The sequence below is a fragment of the Peromyscus maniculatus genome, chromosome 13, assembly GCF_049852395.1.
Source record: "Peromyscus maniculatus bairdii isolate BWxNUB_F1_BW_parent chromosome 13, HU_Pman_BW_mat_3.1, whole genome shotgun sequence".
Lineage (NCBI taxonomy): Eukaryota > Metazoa > Chordata > Mammalia > Rodentia > Cricetidae > Peromyscus > Peromyscus maniculatus.
In genome coordinates this window covers 49,403,594-49,417,369 of record NC_134864.1, presented here as the reverse complement: position 1 = coordinate 49,417,369, position 13,776 = coordinate 49,403,594, and the positions used below count along the sequence as shown (strand labels likewise).

The 13,776-nt window shown below is 45.2% G+C and overlaps 1 protein-coding gene across 3 annotated transcripts in view; it reads right to left on the bottom strand.

Moving 5' to 3' along the window:
• Plekhm3 (pleckstrin homology domain containing M3) overlaps positions 1–13,776 on the bottom strand; it is a 164,960-nt gene that overhangs the window by 67,950 nt on the left and 83,234 nt on the right. For all 3 annotated transcript variants that reach the window (XM_042260222.2, XM_015993891.3, XM_042260221.2), the window contains exon 6: positions 1,157–1,220. In XM_042260222.2, the coding sequence (XP_042116156.1) occupies positions 1,157–1,220 (64 nt within the window). The remainder of the gene's footprint in view (positions 1–1,156; positions 1,221–13,776) is intronic.

Genomic DNA, 13,776 nt, shown 5'->3' with positions numbered 1-13,776 from the left:
GCTTCTTAGGAGTGTGTTGTTGATTTAAATGATTAACCAAGGCGAAGCATACTCAGAACTTAAGGCTGAGCACACAGAGCCGTAGTTTCTCCCTGGCTGCTAACCTGGTCAATCATTAAAAGTCCACGCAGTGACAAAATCGTAAAAGCTGGTTTTGACTCTCTTCTGCGTTCTGCTGTGCTTTATTAAACTCTGAAAGTTATCCAGCTGTTAGATTTCAGCACATCTGACGGCCTTATGCATCCACTCACTGCCTTCCTCACATAATTTTTAGTTGAAATATTCATATCACATAAACTTATTTTAAAGAAAACAATCAATGTATCTCTAGTATATTCACAAGGCATCATCACTATCTAGTTCAGTCCTGGAAGAGACCCCATATCCATTGGCAGTCTCTCCTCACCTCCATTCTTTCCAGAGCCTGGAACCACTGATCTATTTTCTGTCGCTGTGAACTTCCTCATTGTGGGCATGCCACTTAAACAAAGATGCGTGTTTTTTCCTCTCTGGATTCTTAGCATGATAAGGCTCATCCATGTTGTAGTGTGTATCACTATTTCACTCTTTTTATGGTTAGACAATGTTATACAATAATGATAAACAAGACCGCTCAGTCGATGAACATCTGGGTTGTTCCTCAACTTTTTTTTTTTCTATCGTCAATCACGTTGCACCGGCATCCTTACAGAGGCTTTGTTTCATTTGTTTTGGGGACAGGGTCTTGCTATGGTAGCTGTGGCGCCTGGGCTGCCTCAGTCTCCTAAGTAGCTGGAGCTGCAGGTGCATATCCCCCTACCCAGCACTCACGGACAAGTTTTCATAAGGACATACGTTTTTCTTTCTCTCGGGCATATACTTGGGAGTGGAATCTCTGGAGTATATGGTAACTCTAACTTTTTGAGAGCCGCTAAACTGCTTTCCAGATTGCTATTCCACTGGACTTCCCACCCGCAATGGGTCAGAGCTCCAGTGACTCTCCATCCCCTGGGATTTGTCATAGTATCTTTTTATACTAGATCTCCCTCCCATTCAGAATACAAATTGATTGAATGTGAAACTACTACAATGACAGATTCATTCTATACCAAAACCATAATCCACAAAGTGACTTCGGACAGAAAACAGAAACGCAAAGGCCCCTCTGATCACTCACCTGCTGCAGGTCAGCGAGAGAATACAGGTGGATCTGTTGAAGGAGGTATTCTCTGGGGAAAATCCTGAAAACAAAGGCAGACACACAAGTGACCGATGGGCCCGAAGACACACTGTTCCTATGTTAAATCTTCAGAATTCCTTCCTCTGCCCTCGGCCTCTCCCCTCTGCCCTCTGCCCCACCCTCTGAGAAACTTCTAACACTACCCTTGCCTCTGATACGTTTCTTTGTAACACAAATACTATCAATAAATATCATTTGTCATTTCGAATGTTATCTGAAATGCTATATATTATGTAGTGTTCTAGGACACATCTGATTTTTGTTGTTTTGTCTTTGTTCTCTTGGTTTTTGGAGATAAGTTTTTGATATGAAGCCCCCTGTGGCCTTGAACTTAAAATCTTTCTGCTTTAGCCTTGACAGATGCCGGGATTACAGGAGTGTGCCACTCTGCCTGGCCTTGCTTCTGGTTCCCTGTGCTAGTTCTGTCTCTAACAAGTTGTGTGATCTTACATGCATCTCACACCCAGCTTCTATGCTGGTCCGGCTGCTATGACGCGTAACAAGAACTGATATCTTTAACATCTTAGCAGCTGTAACAATAATGTGCTGATTTGAATAAAAACGGCCCCAATAGGCTCGTATGCTTGGATATTGGTCACCTTTTGGTAGAACTGTTTGATAAGAATTAGGGGGTGCACTCTTGTTAAAGCAAGTATTGTCACCAGGGGTGGATTTTGGAGGTTTTGAAAGAATCATGTCACTCCCAGTGTGCCTGTCTACCCTCTGCTTGTGGATCGAGACATAAGCTCTCAGCTGTCCCTGCCACACCTTGCTCGGCCATCATGGACCCCAACCCTCTAAAACCACAGGCCCAATTAGATGCTTTTTTTAAAAAATAAGTTGCCTTATTGTTACAACAACAGAAAAGTAACTAATTCAACTGTATCCCTAAAATAACTAATTTTGGAGTTAAGAAATATTAGAGTGGCAACCTGTGTGTTTCTCTAGAATCACCTCTGGGCAGGCAGACAGTCCTACTGAATGTCACATTAATGATATATTCTCTCAAGGGCATATTGAAATTAACTTTAGTTTTGGGGGCACAGATGGTAACAATAGTATACAACTGTAAACTGAGACTCTCCAATAAATTTCATTAGCTGTTGTCAATTTCTAGGATCTAGACAGATGGCAGTGAGTGAATAAGAAACATAATTGCGGGCAAGCAGCTCCCAAGAAAGGGAGCCAAGTAGAGACTGTTAGAAACAACACACACGCACGCACGCACGCACGCACGCACGCACGCACGCACGCACGCACGCTCATGGTAGGGGGCAGTATATACCTGCAATCCCAGTACTTGAGAGGTTAAGGAAGGGGAATCTTGAGTTTGATTTCAACGTGGGCTCTACAGTGAGACCCTGACTCAAAAAAATAACACAAAAGGAAATACTAGATATACAAACCAAATCCAAAGTCGAACTGACAATGGCTAGTATTTTCTCTCTGTCTTACATGGTACTATGCAATAATCTTGTGGTTTGGTTGTGAGCCTTAGCTTTTAACGGCTGCGCTCTCCCTCCAGCTCTGTCTTGTATTTGAAATGAAACCACCTTTACTCAACTAACACGTATGGTCATCATTAGATGCCAAGCACCAGCAAGTCTCCATATCTGAGTCCAAGAAGCATGGAGCCCAGCAAGGCTAAAGGATATAAACCAACTGGTAATTAGACTACAGCCTGGAAACAGAAAATGTTAAGACTGAAGCATGGGACAAGCCTTTTAGAATGGCAAAGCCCAACTCTGGCTACCCATCAGATCACTCGGGCAGTTTTAGGAAATGAAAGAACACATCCATGGAGAGAGAACAGAAGTCACCGTTAAGCAAACATTCTCCTATTACTAGCACAGCCAAGGTTTAGAAGCCCTGGCCTAATATATAACTTGCTGGGAAATTTCCTTATTCAGTCTTCCAGTTAAGGATAGGTTAGTCGCCAAACTCTAGCGGTGAACATATTTAGCTCTCTATCCATCTTATGTTGATCAAGCACATACTATATACCAGGTCCTGTACCACACTACTGAAGAAAAGGGTAATGAATCAGCTGGACAAAGACTTGGCTCATGGAGGACCAAATAGCTACATTCTAGGTCGGAACTATAGGAAAGTAGAGTAGGAATGGAAGAGTTCAGCTTCAAAGTACAGCCCCATTCACAGACCACATGGTGAGGGAACTGCATTATGGAAACAGAATTTGGATCCTGAAGCCGGGCTCCCTTCATCTCCAGTGGTCCAGGGCTGATCTGTGGGAGGAAGCGGAGCACAAGCCCCATGCAGCTGGCAGTGTCTAGGGAGAGTGTTGTCATGCTGCAGTAGCTTTCTTGGGGAAAAGCCCCTTGTGGAAAGCGGGCCATAGTCTGAGGGATCAAGAGAGACAACCAACCTCCACTTCATTGACACACAGGACAGTAGTGATCAAGAGACCATTCCTCACTTTAAGCATCAATAACAAACAGTAAGAGGAGCCCAGTTTTAACTCATCATTTCCCCCCGCCTTGACAGCTGTTCTGAGCATTAAGTATAGACCCGTTTTATAGAAAAAGGAATGGGCTCAGAGCTAAACACTAACATGCCCAGGATCATGAAGCTGGGATTCAAGGTTAAGACTTTCTAAGGACAAAGAACTGTGCTCTTTCCAGATTCTTGGGAGTTGGGGACAGAAAGGAAGGAGGTAGATTCAAACTGACCATCTAATTTAGCTAGGGTATATGTGCTCTTTGGTATAATTGTATATTATTTCTTTAGGGCAGCAGCAAAATAGTCACTGACCTTTGTGCACACATGCTTGTGTATGTATGCATGTATGTATGTGTGTGTGTGTGTGTGTGTGTGTGTGTGCGCGCACGCGTGTGCGCGCGCGCGTCTGCAAGCATGTGTGTGAATGTGCATGTGGAGGCCAGAGATTGATTGCTCTCCACTAATGTTTTTAGACAGGGTCTCTCATTGGCCTTGGGCTTACCAACTTGGTTGAGCTGGCTGGCCAGGAAGCCTCAGAGATTCTCCAGTCTCTGCCTCCCCAGCACAGGGACCACAGGCATGCATGGCTGCTACCAACTCTTTACATGGATGCTGGCGACTCAACTTCAAGTCCTTATGCACACACAGCAGCATCTTACCAAAGCAGGGCATCTCCTAATCTGCTTTTGTTTTATTTTGTTCTTTGAGAGGCTGGTTTCTCTATGTGAGGCGGACTCCACTTGTGGAGCCTCCAAACTTCATCCAGTGCAGGTGTACCTCAGTATACCTGGCTCCTGCACCTTCTTTCTCAGGGCAGGAGAGAAGATGGAGAGAATCTGGCAGGGATTCCTGACAAGATATTTGAAGCTCTTTCTAGGGCAATGACAAAGGGGTCTTGAAAGGGCCAAATGTACACATATGAAGGACTTCTCCTAAGTACTGACAACGTTTAGAATAAGAGAAAGAGGAGGAAGGAGTCAAAGTTGACTCTGAAGTCTCAGGTGTGGGTGACTGCATGGTGATGGCACTGGCCAGCATGGGATCAGGCTATCATGGAGGGAGGATGGTCAAGTTATACCTCTATGTGCTAAATATCCAGAGAGAGACGGGGTAAAGGATGTCTTACATCAGCAGAGAGTGGACAGCTGGAGCTGTGAGGATTGATGGAACACACAGAACAGAAACCGAAGGGGAAGGAGATACACACAGATAAGGGTTACTCTTTACATTACAGTTTCTGGAACCACCAAAATGCATACTTTGATGGTCTTCAATTTTCCTCATGCTGGAAAAATATGTTTTGAAAAGGACATTCATATATAAGTTGGTGTCTATGTTTCCTTGTTATTTGTAAAATGCTCATAGTCTTGGCCAGGTGATGGTGGCACACGCCTTTAATCCCAGCACTTGGGCGGCAGAGGCAGGCGGATCTCTGTGAGTTTGAGGTCAGCCTGGGCTACAGAGTGAGTTCCAGGACAGGCAGGGCTACACAGAGAAACCCAGTCTGGAAAAACTAAAAACCAAACCAAAACAAATTCTCATCCTTGTGGCATTGATCCAGCTTCCCCAAATGCTTACACAGTCATAGAATAGTGGTCAAACCAAGCAATTAATGACTACCGAAGTTACAGTATTTTTTTCATATTCCACCAATGATTTCATTAATGTTGTTCATTTGTTCCAGGATCCTTTACAGGATACCACACTGTATTTATGATTGTGATCTTGTTGTTGGACATACTTAAGTATTTGCAAGTCACTTGAGACCCAAACACACGCAGAAAAGAAAAATCTAGGACATGGTCTCTTAATGGGATTTTAAGGGCAGCAACATTCAATATCATCTTCTAATAGGGAAGACAGAGGGTGTTGGGAATAGATGGAAGAAAGGAACCATCATTTGGAAAAGAATGCTTAATAATGAAGTCTCTTAACTAAAAGCAACGAGGCAGCAATGCTGAGAAGCAGGTACTGTGACACAGAGTGGACTGGACCGTGGTCTCGCCTGCCACCTGACCCTTTCACACAAGTGTGTGGACTGGACCGTGGTCTCGCCTGCCACCTGACCCTTTCACACAAGTGTGTGGACTGGACAGTGGTCTCGCATGCCACGTGACCCTTTCATACAAGTGTGTGGACTGGACAATGGTCTCGCATGCCACCTGACCCTTTCACACAAGTGTGTGGACTGGACCGTGGTCTCGCATGCCACCTGACCCTTTCACACAAGTGTGTGGACTGGACAGTGGTCTCGCATGCCACGTGACCCTTTCATACAAGTGTGTGGACTGGACAGTGGTCTCACCATGCCACGTGACCCTTTCACACAAGTGTGTGGACTGGACAGTGGTCTCACATGCCACCTGACCCATTCACACAAGTGTGTGGACTGGACAGTGGTCTCACCATGCCACGTGACCCTTTCACACAAGCATGTGGACTGGACAGTGGTCTCGCCATGCCACGTGACCCTTTCACACAAGCGTGTGGATGGACAGTGGTCTCGCATGCCACCTGATCCTTTCACACAAGTGTGTGGACTGGACAGTGGTCTCGCCATGCCACCTGACCCATTCACACAAGTGTGTGGATGGACAGTGGTCTCACCATGCCACCTGACCCTTTCACACAAGTGTGTGGACTGGACAGTGGTCTCACCATGCCACGTGACCCTTTCACACAAATGTGTGGACTGGACAGTGGTCTCGTCATGCCACGTGACCCTTTCACACAAGTGTGTGGATGGACAGTGGTCTCACCTGCCACCTGACCTTTTCACACAAGTGTGTGGACTGGACAATGGTCTCACCATGCCACCTGACCCTTTCACACAAGTGTGTGGGTGGACAGGGGTCTCGCCATGCCACGTGACCTCTTTCATTAGTGTAGGGAAGCACCCGTCAGTGTAGAAGAACTGAAGGAAAGCGATTGACATAATCCACAGCAGGGACAACCTGTTATGTTTTGATATTAAAACTCCCCCTGGTCTAAGGTCCTAACATGTCTATGATTAGAAGTAGATAGGATGCAATGATCATCCATAAACTAAATCACCCTGGCATGCCCTTGAACTCCACTAGACAGCCAGAGTCCTTAGTTACCCCGCAAGCAAATACTGTGTTTTCCTGCAGTAAGGCAGGTCTCATGGTAGGAGCTAAGTTTGCTGCTTTAGTGAACACAACTGATGAGCAATGAAGAGAATTCCAGTTTCCTCTTCCTGGGTTCTTCTTGCTTCCAAGCCCTGTTCTTTCCACAGTAGTCTGGTCTGTATCATCTCCACTACCCCCTCAGCATATCCGTACAGCTGAAGGGAGTTTTGCATGTATTTAATGTTGCTGACTGTGTAAATGTATTTTGCATGAATTTATTTTCCCTCTCCCTTTAAGAGAGACTCTATGTTCCTCCAGAAGCATGTCATCTACTGTCTCCCTGTATCACACTCCAGTGATGAACACCATCATTTATATGAGGTCAATCATGATAGACGTAAAAACTGGAAAATGCAATCTATGTGGAAAAGATAAAGGAACTGAGCCTACTGTCTCTGGAGAAGATGTGTGTCCAAAAGATTTAGTGGTGGCCATTAAAATACAGACTTTTACGAGAGATAATGTCACTCAGCCCTTCTCCCCAAGAGAAGGAAGTTGTGACTAAAAACACTGGTGCCAAATGGGGGAATAAATTTCCAGAGAGAGGCAGGTGGGACCTGTTAAAATGCATCTCCTGTAGAGATGCTTGTTAATGTAAATGAAAGAGGATTTTCCTACAGACATTAGAGACAGGGCTATGCTACTGTGCCTAGAGGAGGCATATGGATTTCCACAGCAGGGCCACAGGGCAGACATGGCTTGCTGCCCCTGTCTCCCCTCTCTCTGGAAGCAAACTGCACTGGGGACGCGTTCTCTAAACTGTTTCCTTCGGGCACACTAACCGCAGAGGAAAGACAGGGTAAAGACACAAATGTCAAGATCATGACAGGCAGGCCATGGCAATTTCCTATCTACATGACTCCAAGGGCTGCTCTACTGTGGCTTGGATCATGTAAGTTGGCTCATCGGATAAAGGCTCTTGAGAAAATGGACTGAACTGGCAGGGATGCCTGGAGTCATTTCTTCTTAAAGTCTGAAGAGGAGCTGGAGTATAGAGGACCTAGTCACACAGGGCCTGCTCCTGCAGCAGTAAGATGCCTGAGGCAGATCTGCCAAGGGGAAGGCACCTGAGGGGATGCAGTCACTTAAGGGACTATGCTGGTAGAGTCACTCATGTCTGAGAAGCAAAATTCGGTGTCCCTTAAAGATACTTATGCCAGCATTAATTTCACCATTAATCCATTCAATAAAGCATGGGTGATTTCTTGCATTCATGACCAGAAAATACTTCTGATTGCTCCTATGAATTTAACAGATAGCTCTGCAACTTGTCACTGTGGTTAAGACCCTAATATTAGCACATATTTCACTGCATGAAGCAGATGTTGAACTCACACTATGCAGAAGTCAGTATCCCTGCCCCTGAAGATTTGGGAAGACATGGATTTTTAACCATACAGATACACATGCCGAGTGAAGGAAGCTGGCAGGACACCTGCTCAGGAGAGGCCTCCAAGACTGGGAAGTCAGGAGTTAATGAGAAGTGGAGTGGACGTGGCTGGCATTTCGGCTGGAGGGATGGAGCAGTAGGAGGCACCCAAAGGTTGGAGCATGCCCAGGGCTTTACTCAATCTCTCCTGGGCAGGCTGTTTTTTCTGGTTCTCTGTCTCGGAGGGTACACCATGCAGTGTGAGCTTAGAGAGTTAGGATGTATCCAGTCAGAAGGATGTATGTGCATGTGTGTGTGTGTTGTCATGCCGAATCTACTTAAGAAGAAATGGGGTGCCACAGAAGTGCCCTAAGGAAGACAAGGACATGCTGAGGGCTGTGACTTTAGAAGATCAAGGAGAACAGAAGGGGATAGAAGGGGACTGAAGAGAGGGGTCTTTTGGTTTAAAGACTAGATGAGAAATAAAGAGGTCTACGGAGAATTTCAGGGTTAGAACGAGGGACCTTCCACCAGAAAGATCTTCACCTCAATCTTCAGGTCACAGTGAGCCACACAGAAGCCTGCACTACTCAGTTTCCCCGCTAAGTCAAGGATGTAACTGGAAGCTGTGTTTGCAGAAAGAGGCAGGAAAAGGAGCCCTCTAGCTGGGCTGTTGGAGGGGAAGCTGGGAACTGTGGGCGTGGCCAAATGGAGTCTGCAGAGCCTTGGCAGGCAGGAGAGTCCTGTCTCCAGTCTGTGGGTTTCAGGTGGAGATATGATTATAGGGGAGCCCAGGACAGCACAGATGGGAAACTGAAAAGACTGGACCCTTGAGAGAGAGTGCCAGAAAGACGTTTACAGGGAGAAGCCTGGGAAGGAGCCCTTCGACAGGGAGATTGACAGAGAAGAACTGCGGCAGGGAGGCTGAGGAAGGGGATCTCAAGGTGCAAAGGAAGCCACAGCACACGAGGTGGTGGGGGGTCAGACAAGTGGAGGACGGCTCTCAAGAGCACCCCAGCAAACAGGACTCATCAGGGACCCCGGATAACGGTTTGCAGAGGGGGAAGACAGCATTCTGCAGAGGGGAAGATGGTAGGCGACTCTTCAGAACTTAACTGGAAAAGAAAGGAGAGGCTGGGCGGCGCATGCCTTTAATCCCAGCGCGGGAGGCAGAGGCAGGCGGATCTCTGTGAGTTCGAGGCCAGCCTGGTCTACAGAGCGAGATCCAGGACAGCAAGGCTACACAGAGAAACCCTGTCTCGCAAAACCAAAAAAAGAAGGAAAGGAGAGAAAGTGGGCCACTGCTAAAGAAGGATATAGGATTGAGATAAGAACGGGAGAGACTTGGGTACACTTATACTCGAAAACAAAGACGTCAATACAGCAGCGGGAACACGACACAGGGGTAAAGAACAGAGCCTGCCCCAAGAGAGACCTACAGGAAAGGGGACGTGGAGCCAACGGGAAGTTCTTTCTAATACACAGGCTCGTGTGTGAACGCACACACGTCACACATACCACACACACACAATTTTTTAATTGAAATGCTTCCAGTTTTTACTAGAGTGATATGTAAAATGTATTATTTATTAATTTCGCCTATGCAACTTCCAAATTTCACCATATGAGGATCACAAAGCTGCAAACTATGCAAAGGTTATCTGACTTCACAGTCCTGCAGTAAAGAGGATCCTTGCCGCAAAAGATCTCTTTTGTTTTCAGATGAGGCTGCTACCTTCCTTCAGGCTTTCTGCGCATTCAGTGACGCCCCCCCTGCACTATAACACCATTAATCATCAGGCCCAGCAGCATTTCCACAGCAGGCCAACCACACGCCCTGCCCATGGCAATGCAAATTCATCTAGCTGGTCCTGCCGCTCAAGCCAAAGGACTAAAGAGATAAGGAAAGGCAACTCCCCATGTCTCATCCATCAAAGGAAACCACATCACTGACAGGTAGCAATGTCAAGTTCTCCAGTACCAGAGAAGCCTGAAGAAGCCCGCCAGAGGACCGCAGCCATCAGCTAGCACATCCAGATCCAGTAGCAACGGTTCTATTTTATCATCTTTGGAACTGTCTGACACACTGGGAAGGTAACTTAGGCTTTGTTTATAGCTTGTTCTAATGAGGAAAGTGAGAAAAGATGAAAACGAGAGAGGAAAAAGGTCACATATGATTCAGAGCCCTTATATTAACTGACACGTGGGGTTAAACATTCGGAGATAATTGCCTAAGAAATCAAAGGCAATAGTCTTAACCAAAAAAAAAAAAAAAAAGCTAGAGAACCTCATTTCATTTTGTTCTATGAGATTAAGTTAAATAAATCAAGACTCATTTAACCTAATTTCTGAGGACTTCAACTCCCACCAAGACCCAATACTCAGGACAGTAAAAGGACTGAGTCAGGCCCTGAGGGAAGTGGGTCCTTCACAAGATTCAGCTGGATTTATTAATCTATGGAACACATCCAGGAAGCTCAGTTCTCAGCGACACACAACTGGCAGGCACTTAGAAACCCAAAGACTGGGGCTGCAAAGAGGGCTTGGTTGGCAGGGTTCCTGCTGTATAAGCCGGAGGGCTTGAGTTCAGTCCCCAGAACATACATCAAGACACCAGGCCCTGAGCGTTATGGGGACAACCCACTGCTTCCTGATCGGATTCAAGGCCTGATCCGCAGGATGGAACACAACATATGCTGTAAACCGGGTCAAGAACTGTGCGCAGGAAGATTATGGGCCCTGGGGAAACGCACCACTACAGTTTTGATAAACAAACATCATCAAATGCCTTCTAAATACTCGTTTATATCCATGGGTGAGTGCAGCTCTTGTCCTTTGTCGGAGGAGTTTCTTACTCCACGGGAAGTGGTTGACACAGAAACTGGTACCAGTCACAGTGCTCAGGATAAGGGATGGTGAAGTCCTTAGCCTGAAGTGGGATACTGGCATCACTCTCTCCAAGGCTTAGGAAATCATGGGAGAGGGGACAATAAATAAATAAATAAATAAACAGACAGATAGATAAATAAATAAACAAATAAATAAAAAAGCAGAACTGGAAGGTGGGGAAGTGAGCTGCAGAAGACACCTTCTGGACATGATGTGGTGGCTACTCTCACAAACTCACTACATCTGTGCATACACAGATGTGCGGAACACAGGGCCTGTCAACATTTCATCACAGGAGGGAATATGATTCATCCCTCCCTGAGGGATTTTTTTTAAGCAGATTTTTGAGTGTTCTTTTAATTTTATTTTTAAAGGTTTTAAAAATTAGTTTTAACTATGTGTGAGTGTATGCACATGAGTGCAGGTGCCTACAGAGGCCCAGAGAGTTGGGTGCCCCTGGAGCTGGAGTTATAGTTACAGGCAGTTGTGAGCTGCCCGATGTGGCTGTTAGAATCTCAGGTCCTGTGGAGGAGCATGACGTGCTCTCAGTCCTAAGCTATCTCTCTGGTCCCCTGAAGGACTACAGACAGTTAACAGCAGCTGGGGGAAGAGGGTCACTTTCTTTAGTAGCGTAGTCATCCATGAGTCGCCTGTGCTCTGGTAAATAACCTCCTGCCCATGCTCCCTCAAGCAACCCTGATTAAACTCAGTGGCTCACACACACAGAGACAGGAAAGTGGAGGGGGCCCTGGGGGAAGAAGGAAGCTTTCAATGAGAGAAGGTGAGGGGATAAAAATGATTTAAATTCAGTATATACATGTATGAAACTGTCAAAAGAATAAGAACATGTTTTTTAAGAAGCCAGGTGTGGTCACAAGTACTTCCAGTGCTGGCGGGGGTGGGGGTGGGGGGCAAAGACAGGGAGACCCCTGGGGCTCGCTGGCCAGCCAGCCGGGCCAAATCAGTGAGCCCCAGGCCAACGACACACTGCGTCTCAAAAAGCAAGGGGCACAGCTCCTGAGGAATAATACCCTGGGCTGTCCTCTGGCCTCTATATGCACATGCACACGCACATGCACATGTACACACACATGTACACACACATGCACACATGATTAAAGTGAAGGGGGTGTTGTAATGGAAATATCTCAATTCAAACAGGCTTTAAAGAAAAAACCTGCAACATACATATTCACATACACAACCAAAAAGATAATGCCAAATGCAAACCTCCAGAATTTGATTCTGAATAATAAGGGCCTCAAAGAAAAATAGATAGAGGTGAGTAAGGGATAATTTACAAAGAAAGCCATTTATTCACACATTACTACTGTGTTTTTCAGGAATATGTGATCCAGGGTAGGTAAATTGTAGAGAGTTGCAGGAGCCACTGTGTCTTTGGTTTGGAGGGCATAAGCACCCACGTCGGAATCTGTTAAAAGCACTGAGAGGCATCCCAGGAAGAAGCAATTTGGTGTTCGAGATAGGAGCTGCAAACTCTCTTGAAATAGTTACATTAGGCTGGATGTGGAGAGGACTCATGCGTCCAGCTCTGCTCTGAGCTAATGGAAAAACAATTTGAAATCAAAGGCAGGTATTTCGATGAGAACCCACATTGAAGAAATAAGCTTCAATCATTTCTCTAGATACCTCATTTTGCTAATCTCATTGGTTGAAAAAGTGGCAAGATTGCACGAGGCATTATATCTGAGTAGATAGTTATAAGAAATAAGGGTTTCTTTTACCTGGTCATTCAGAAAGTATGTGTAAGCTACTTAGCAACAATCTAAAGACTGGAGTAGTGATGCTTGGGAAGTAATTTAGGCTGTGATTATTCTGGGGTTTAGTTATAAAAGTGACAGATCACATCACTTTTATATACCCAAATTCTTCAAGTAGTTTAAATAGGAACAAGAATGTCATACTTTTCCTACAGTGTTTCAGAAAATGATTTTAGGTAATGATATATATATATATTTCATTTAATTTTGGAATAAGATAAAATTACTCCTAACTTTCTGAAGTATTTTCAGTAAAGAGTTGTACATGTATACAGTTTAGTATTTTTAATACACGCCTTCCCATCACTCCTTCCTCAAAGCCTACTAATCTGTTTACTATGGCATGGCACTGTCTTGCAGCCAGTCTCTAGCTCCATTTTAGATTTATGATATTGATGTGTGTATTTGTACATTAAATATCTAATATATATTTTTGGCTGAATGAGACCTCTGGAGAAAGCCAAAGAAGGGAGGCACTACAAGAAAACAGGAAGACAGACAACTTGCAAACAACATTTCTAGAGTTGGTCAAAAAGAAAAATCCCATAAGGCGGTAGGAGAGAATCTGACCTTCACACAGGCACTGTGGCATGTGAATGCCTCTACACACACACACACACACACACACACACACACACACACACACACACACACACACACACTTTATGATAGTACTGTTACTGAATGGACTTATTCTTCTAAAATTCAGTATTAACCACATTTTGCACACTTAGATCTCATATTTTTATAACAAGATAATCCTAAGATCAGAGACACAAAACATGCTCTGGGTGGATTTTAAGATCTGTGTGTTCATAATAAATTAATCTCTTAAATTAAGCATATTTTTTCTCTAACTCCCCATTGTGTGTGAATATGCATGCACGCGCAGGCGCACGCGTGCGTGCG